The sequence below is a fragment of the Argopecten irradians genome, chromosome 15 (assembly GCF_041381155.1).
Source record: "Argopecten irradians isolate NY chromosome 15, Ai_NY, whole genome shotgun sequence".
Classification (NCBI taxonomy): domain Eukaryota; kingdom Metazoa; phylum Mollusca; class Bivalvia; order Pectinida; family Pectinidae; genus Argopecten; species Argopecten irradians.
Window position 1 is genome coordinate 16,857,853 of NC_091148.1, and position 9,170 is coordinate 16,867,022.

Sequence of the window (9,170 nt, forward strand, 5' to 3'; positions counted from 1 at the left end):
AGGACCAAAACGTACATCAAATAGTGCTAATAGTGTACCAAGTTAACAAGGTATCGTCCCTGTGAGGAAGGCTCAGGGTTCTGTCCCCTGGCCGACACACACCAAAGTCTATTAAAGTGGTAGTTTTTGCTCTTGCTTTGCGCTCAACATACAGGGAGTGGGACGACTGGTTTGACCGTTGTCAGTATAATGTGATCGGGTGGGGTGTGTTGCTTGGTTTCTTCGGCGGCATGCTTCAGTGATATAGCACTATAAAAAGGGCAACATTTCCACTATACAATAACATACAACACGATCATACACGCACCTCGCACTCCACACACGCTACACACTGCATACATGAAAGGTCGTCCTTGCATAACCCTGGTTGTTAATTATAATAGGACGTTGAAATAATCAAACAAACAAACAAGGTTTTACTAACTATATGAGAAAAAAAACCCGTTAAAACATATAGCAAATTACCTGTTCATTCTCTATGAACTCATACGCTTTCCAATTTTGTGGGGTCATTTTTTCTACAGTGTTTCACATGGTCATGTGACGAAAAGGAAAATAATCATTGTGGGTCATTATTCTAGGGTTATTTGATGTGATTCCCACCGAAGATTAATGGTCCCGGTTACGTTTTCTACGCCGACTTAAGCTGGTAACAAATCTGAAATAAATCCTTCGAAAACAAGTACAAAATATGAATCACTTATAGTGGAAAACACACTATATCTATCACCATTCCACATAGATTACATCAGTAGTGTATGGTCTTAGTATTTGACCACTTAGCCTCGGGGTGTATGTACATGTATATTAGGGGACACACATTAAGTAAAACTATGACACTGACTGACAAAAGATACACTCATCAATATCTTCCTCAATCATCCTGGTGAGACCCTTAGGCACAACAACATTCTGAAGCTCCACTCGACTACACTGATGATTTAAAGATAAAATCTGCCTCTTTACACAGAAAAGACAGGTATTTATTATATATTGTAAAACAACTTGTTTTTGTGTGCGATTAAATTTCGCGAGAGATTAGAATTCCTGGATAATTGGAATTAATGTAAATAAATAGTCGCGAATAAGTTTCAACTAAAATAACAAAATAGATATTTTTAAATACTGTAAAATGCGAAATCAAATTTCCTCAAATATACGATGGTTTACAGTCAGTGATTTTTAAGTAAATATCTGTTATAAAAGAAACTATGAGTTACTAACTCAGTCGGTCTTATTGTATCATTCTAGCTAATTATAAAATATACATGTATTATATGATTATGAAATATACATGTATTAAATGATTAGAAATATACATGTATTTTATTATTATAAAATATACATGCATTATATGATTATAAAATATACATGTATTACATGATTAAAAATATACATGTATTTTATTATTATAAAATATACATGTATTATATGATTATAAAATATACATGCATTATATGATTATAAAATATACATGCATTATATGATTATAAAATATACATGTATTATATGATTATAAAATATACATGTATTATATGACTATAAAAGTAAATAAACCTTTTTTCGCGGCTATTCCATTTTGCTATTTTTCATTTTAAAAACAAGTGCGTGAAAATTTAAATTCGCAGATCGGAAAAAAGAAGTTCTTATCCATAAATATAATAAAAATGATGAAGAATGATTTTTTGCAAAATTTGCGAAAGTAAATCGCATACGAAAGTTATTTTACAGTAGACTGTTTATATATGCTTCAAAAATTGAATTGCCAGGCTATGACACGAGTTTAAATATTTTGATGAATTTGGTATTCAGTCAACACTGTAGCCCCAACAAATTGGGTTACACGTAGTGTAAATTTATTGGCGTAAGAATGTTCTCTCTCCGATAAGTAAGTGGATATGATAGTTGTTTCTGGTCTATATTCAAGGAAATCATATATATCTTGATGTCATAACATACAGCGCCTAAATAGAGAGACAATATTATGTTGTATAAAAAGTTAATAACTAAATATCTGTTATGAATGCGCTATGAAAACTAGCCAGAATTCAAAATCAACCAATCGGAATCAAAAGAGGTCGGAGATGGCCAATGAGAGACGCTGTGTGTGTTTATAAACTGTCCACGTCAGTGTGCAAACAGTAACAATAATTAACAGCTATGGAGTTTATCATATTATGTTTCCATTACATTTGTATGCAACATGCATATGACTAGTTATGGGATACATGCCGTAACGTTTAATGCATATTTTGACAAAGGCAACGGCAATTGTCGAAACGTTAATAGTTAACAATATAAGATTGAGTAGGCGAACTAGCCGTTGACAAAATGAAAAAAATGTTTCAATAAATGACAAAATATTTCTGGCGTCATGGACTGACGTCCGGAGACAAAATTAAAGTACCACACTATCTGTTATTCTGTCGTGTTTGCCCCAAAGGAAGTGTTTTTATTTACATGCAACAGCTTTAGCATTAAATTTGTAAACAATAAATAATTGTTATACTTATCCCAATTCTAAATAAGTAATTGCATGCTGAGACGCGATAAAATAACATCTTATACTACCGTCTTAACATTATTTTGGAAATTTAAATTCAATTACAAACGTGTTTGCCTTAGTAAGTAGATATTTTATTTACAAGCAATTATTTTAGTCTTAGCATTTTAGACTATAAATGTTTAATTTATCTTAAAGCTTTAATAACCTTTATTAAGTCTCGCAAAAAGTAATAAAATCTAATACTCTTATCATAACTTTATTTAAAAATAATATTTCCTTAAGATCTAATAAATTATTAATGAATTGTACCTATTGGGAAGTCATGTTGTATATCTTAAGTGTACTCACTTGTGTGTCACACATTTCCCGAAGGCGGAAACTGTTCTAGTATCCGCAGTGATTGCGATGATGCATTTCCCGTGAAGCTACATGGATTCACACTATTGAATCACCGACATAGGAAATATTATAAGTACCGTAATTATCTAAGTGATACGTTAAGAAAGTTAAGACAGCATATCAATATAGTGAGGAAATATATATTTCCTGTCTGTCTGATCGTGTATCCTTCAACAAAATCAAAATTAGGGATTTAGGTCAAATGCAAGTTAACCGTTCTTATTTTCGAAAATCATTGACATCATTCTAGGGGTAATACACATTAATAAGCATACTAAACAACCAATATCCCTCAGATAGAAATCATTATTAATGAGAATTATAGTGTTGAGAGGCAAGCGGTCATGGGAACTTCCAGAGCGCATTACAACGGAAAAAATGAGAAAGAAAATACATACTGATTTTATCGTATCATTGGTGCAGAAGAACGTACTACTGCAAAAAAACTCTTAACGTTTGCATTTCAGCTATACATTAGGTACTTCCGTCACGGAGACAAAGTTTCCGGAATATACATGTACTGCACGACTCGACTTGCCATATAAGGCATACTACTGAAAATCTTGCATTCGATTATTGAGTACGGCGTTGTAATATTTTTCGTACATACATGAGTCTATATATAAAAGTAGAATTACAGGAAAAGATTAAATTTTAAACTTGAATAATTAAATGTTATGTTACGGAGATATAAACTGTAACACAAGTGTACTCTCATTCAGATTTTTGTATTATATCTCCTTAAAACATATTTCATAACTAGATATTGATGTTAATTCTTGGGTGAACAAATGGGCCAGATAGTAAGAATATTGTTACGTTATACATAAAACATTATCTGTCCAAACACGCACCTGGTGAATACTTGAATAATGGTAACTTCTAATGTACCTGTATTAATTTTCGCGGTTTTTATAATTTCGTCTTTCGCATTTACGTCATAGTGCAAACTAAAGTATAGTACTAAAATAGGACCAAGCAAGCTTGCCTTCTCTAAACACGATAAATCTAACAAATTAAATCACAGGTATGGGAATTTTATATCGCGCTAAAAGTTACATATCCCCTCAGAACGTTAAAAGTGTTCGACGAGTACAACTAGATTTTTTTCTGGTGAAGTTTCAGCTTCGTTAAAAACTCGTTTCAAATTTAATAAAAAAAAAATTGTGATTTCTTAACCTTGGTTGTTTCTTTTTGTAGTAAGTAACCTTCAGAAAAATATGTCAAAATATATAGAAGTACAAGTGTGTGCATATTACACTTTGTAGAAAAGTAAACTAATCACTTCGAACTCCAAAGCGACGGTGTAAGCTATGTCATGAAGTGTGAAATCAAAACATATTGCCTTTCTAAAAAATTAAAATTTAGATATAATGCTGTGGGACAAAAAACACATTGATCCTTATTTTTATACCAGCAAGTATTTTGATCTTCAGAATTTAGAGAGCAGCTCTGCTACAAGTATTAGAATAAGCCAATTGTATACAAAATTATTAATTAACCACTTTCATATTGGTAACCATATGAGAAAACTGTCCAACAAATATCATAGCAAAACTGGGTAATATAATATCAATATTCTCTTTACTGAACTACAGTATCTGTTTCCGCTAATTAGGACTTTTTTTTTTACATTTTCAGTAGTGACTCCAAGTTTCAGAAAATTCCTGTATGGCTCTTGATTTCTGAGATTTTATAAAACTAAACCAGAATGTCTGACCCGACTCAACAAGGGATGTTCTACTGTCGGATGGTCACAGGTTTAGCACTGACAGGAGTATCCTTGGTTTTATTGGGTGTTGCTGACGTTTCTATAGGCGTTATCTACGAGAATATCCTCTTTAACGACGAAGCAGGTAATATTTTATGACTTTCTTATGTGTCGATGAGGTTATGCTGCAGTACATATTGACTATTTGTTTCTTTTAAGTCCATTCCATTCATTTGTTTGGTTTTTCCCCCACTAATATGCTTTAAGCCAACTTTTATTTCGTTGCTACTAAATTTCGCGGTTTTCATTTAAAACGAAGTAGAGTAAAATTCCAGAATAAAAAAACGAATGGAAAATTTTATCAATTTATATCATGCAAATGGTAATTCGCGGATAAAAAACTCGGATGGAAATCCTTATCAATACTTGGATGTAGACGGTAATACGCGTAATAAACTTTCACGAGTTTATCTGGAGCGCAAAATTCACGAAAGTAAATCGCACGCGAAACAAAGTTGGTTTACAGTTGTGTAAATCATGTTATTTTTGCGACTTAAACATTATTTTGCGTTTTCGTACTCGAACGCTTTTTTCAAGGACACTTAAATTCGCGATTTGGATTCTTGTTGTATGACCTATGCTTGAAACATTTAGTCGCGGCGAATGCTATGTGTGACAATATATATTTAGGGTCATTTTAGGACAGCCTACCTTGTATGCGGTGTAATGCGTGCGTGAATAACATGCGTCTTTCTTGGGACTTAATAGTGGGACTCTTTCTCTTTGTATAATGCTATCTTACTGAAGTATGCCGGCAGAGATACAGAATAATCCAATCGGTCATATTGTACTGACAACGGGCAAACCAGTCGTCCCACTCAATTTTATAGACTATGGCGTGTCGTGTTACAAACGCCGAGAGAGAAAATTGCATTAAAGTTTAGTTGTGTTGGTTTAACATTAACCTTACATTTATTTGTACGAACTGTACTGATTTAATGAAAACTGTTTGTAGGAAATGTGTTTTATTTTTCAGCATGTTCGCTGAAGGCTGCTTACTCGATGTTCATTATAACAACAATCATACAATTCGTGATAGCGGTGTACGATATAGCACTGCTGTGTCTATTGCTCCAGACAGGATCTCCGCGTGTTTGCTGTGACTGTCAATACTTGAAAGTCTCAGGTCATTTCTCGTCATGTAAGTATGTACATACAATCGGAACTCATCGCTATTTTCCGTAAACGACGACTCCGTTTACGGAAATTGACGATGATATCGGATTGTTTTAAACCTCTCTCTCCGCCTCTTGCCAATAAAGGCTAGCAGATTTCCATTACAATATAATATGAAATATAAATTAGCAGTATAAATATATGGAAGCGCTAACGTTATTTCCGTATATCATTATACATAGCTATTGTACTGTTCATGCAGTAACAATCTTTTGTTTCGTCGCGTTATATAACAACCGATATCAAAATATATTAAACAATTCTGTTTTTGAAAGCATCATTTTCATAATTTTCCCTTCGTTTTTTTTTTCTTAAGCAGTAATAAATACAACATTTTTCCGTATAACATCCCGTTTCAATGGTAACATTTAAATAAATTTGATAGCGGCTACGATTATAGCATTCGGTCAGATTGACTTATCTTTTGCCTGTTTTTTGTTTTTGTACTTTAACTGTGAAGTGATGCGTATTTGATGCATTTGTTATAAGTAATGTATTTTGGATGTTTCATCTTCGATACTCCATGGGTTACCATCACTGACGTTATAGCCATCCCTGGACTATCTCAAAGTATACTGGAGGCAACAGAGTCGACACGAGTCGACAAAGGAATTGTATAACGGTCACTGTGGTTGAATGTGGCACTTTGAAGTTGGGCGTCGCTCTCTCTCTAGTCTACAAATGAAGTATATGCAGGCCTGTGATTAGTCAAATGTTTTTCTCCTCGTCTGCCTCCAGTTTTACTTTGCAATATTCCACTGGATATGACGTCAGTGATAGTAACCCCTGGAGTATCGAGGATACGGATGTATTTGCTATATAATAATGTATTTAGCATGTATTTGGTATAAATGTCTTTGGTAGCCTGGGTCAGGTTGTTCAAAAGGTTATTAGGGTAATTATACTTTAACGACAATTTTCAAATCAATATGAAAAATTTCTGGTGGTACGAATATAACAAAATTTTATAAAATTCTCAAGAACTCCATTCTATGCATACTTGCAACTATTGGGGAAGATATATTTACAAATATTGCAGTAAATGAGAAATGCTAATTATGTGATTAAACAAATTATACTTTGAACAACTTGACTCTCTCCTTTCTTTACTATAAAGTTATGTCTTTGCGATGTCTTTACTGTAACGGGGTGCGTTTGTTGATGTATTTACTAGAAAATCATGTCTTCTTGACAAGTATCCTACTCTTTATCGGGGTGATGATCTACGGTATGAAGGACCCGGAGATGGTTGGTTACTATAATGTGTTGTCTTTGTTTACAGGTATCCTACTCTTTATCGGGGTGATGATCTACGGTATAAAGGACCCGGAGATGGTTGGTTACTATAATGTGTTGTCTTTGTTTACAGGTATTCTACTCTTTATCGGGGTGATGATCTACGGTATAAAGGACCCAGAGATGGTTGGTTACTATAATGTGTTGTCTTTGTTGACAGGTATCCTACTCTTTATCGGGGTGATGATCTACGGTATAAAGGACCCGGAGATGGTTGGTTACTATAATGTGTTGTCTTTGTTGACAGGTATCCTACTCTTTATCGGGGTGATGATCTACGGTATAAAGGACCCGGAGATGGTTGGTTACTATAATGTGTTGTCTTTGTTGACAGGTATCCTACTCTTTATCGGGGTGATGATCTACGGTATAAAGGACCCGGAGATGGTTGGTTACTATAATGTGTTGTCTTTGTTGACAGGTATCCTACTCTTTATCGGGGTGATGATCTACGGTATAAAGGACCCGGAGATGGTTGGTTACTATAATGTGTTGTCTTTGTTGACAGGTATCCTACTCTTTATCGGGGTGATGATCTACGGTATAAAGGACCCGGAGATGGTTGGTTACTATAAAGTAATGTCTTTGTTGACAGGTATCCTACTCTTTATCGGGGTGATGATCTACGGTATAAAGGACCCAGAGATGGTTGGTTACTATAATGTGTTGTCTTTGTTGACAGGTATCCTACTCTTTATCGGGGTGATGATCTACGGTATAAAGGACCCGGAGATGGTCGGTTACTATAATGTGTTGTCTTTGTTGACAGGTATCCTACTCTTTATCGGGGTGATGATCTACGGTATAAAGGACCCGGAGATGGTTGGTTACTATAATGTGTTGTCTTTGTTGACAGGTATCCTACTCTTTATCGGGGTGATGATCTACGGTATAAAGGACCCGGAGATGGTTGGTTACTATAATGTGTTGTCTTTGTTGACAGGTATCCTACTCTTTATCGGGGTGATGATCTACGGTATAAAGGACCCAGAGATGGTTGGTTACTATAATGTGATGTCTTTGTTGACAGGTATCCTACTCTTTATCGGGGTGATGATCTACGGTATAAAGGACCCGGAGATGGTTGGTTACTATAATGTGTTGTCTTTGTTGACAGGTATCCTACTCTTTATCGGGGTGATGATCTACGGTATAAAGGACCCAGAGATGGTTGGTTACTATAATGTGTTGTCTTTGTTGACAGGTATCCTACTCTTTATCGGGGTGATGATCTACGGTATAAAGGACCCGGAGATGGTTGGTTACTATAATGTGTTGTCTTTGTTGACAGGTATCCTACTCTTTATCGGGGTGATGATCTACGGTATAAAGGACCCAGAGATGGTTGGTTACTATAATGTGATGTCTTTGTTGACAGGTATCCTACTCTTTATCGGGGTGATGATCTACGGTATAAAGGACCCAGAGATGGTTGGTTACTATAATGTGTTGTCTTTGTTGACAGGTATCCTACTCTTTATCGGGGTGATGATCTACGGTATAAAGGACCCAGAGATGGTTGGTTACTATAATGTGTTGTCTTTGTTGACAGGTATCCTACTCTTTATCGGGGTGATGATCTACGGTATAAAGGACCCAGAGATGGTTGGTTACTATAATGTGTTGTCTTTGTTGACAGGTATCCTACTCTTTATCGGGGTGATGATCTACGGTATAAAGGACCCAGAGATGGTTGGTTACTATAATGTAATGTCTTTTGACAGGTATCCTACTCTTTATCGGGGTGATGATCTACGGTATAAAGGACCCGGAGATGGTTGGTTACTATAATGTGTTGTCTTTGTTGACAGGTATCCTACTCTTTATCGGGGTGATGATCTACGGTATAAAGGACCAAGAGATGGTTGGTTACTCGTTCTGGCTGGCATTAACTGCTGGATTACTCACCCTGGCCAACACGTTGATGTGGCTGATCACACAAAAAGCAAAGAAGTTCGTCAACAAAGAGGCTGACCGTGTCACAGGAGGAAATGCTGGGATTTTAAAGTTGGGCGTGTAGAC

The 9,170-nt window shown here is 35.3% G+C and overlaps 1 protein-coding gene across 1 annotated transcript; it reads left to right on the forward strand.

Annotated features, from left to right (window-relative positions):
* The first annotated feature begins 415 nt into the window (after window positions 1–415).
* On the forward strand, window positions 416–8,946 carry LOC138308399 (uncharacterized). The gene is made up of 4 exons (XM_069249370.1): window positions 416–979; window positions 4,547–4,761; window positions 5,653–5,817; window positions 7,744–8,946. The coding sequence occupies exons 2-4, from the start codon at window positions 4,617–4,619 to the stop codon at window positions 8,937–8,939; spliced, it is 1,506 nt and encodes a 501-aa protein (XP_069105471.1). The 5' UTR covers window positions 416–979; window positions 4,547–4,616; the 3' UTR covers window positions 8,940–8,946.
* Window positions 8,947–9,170: the final 224 nt, after the last annotated feature.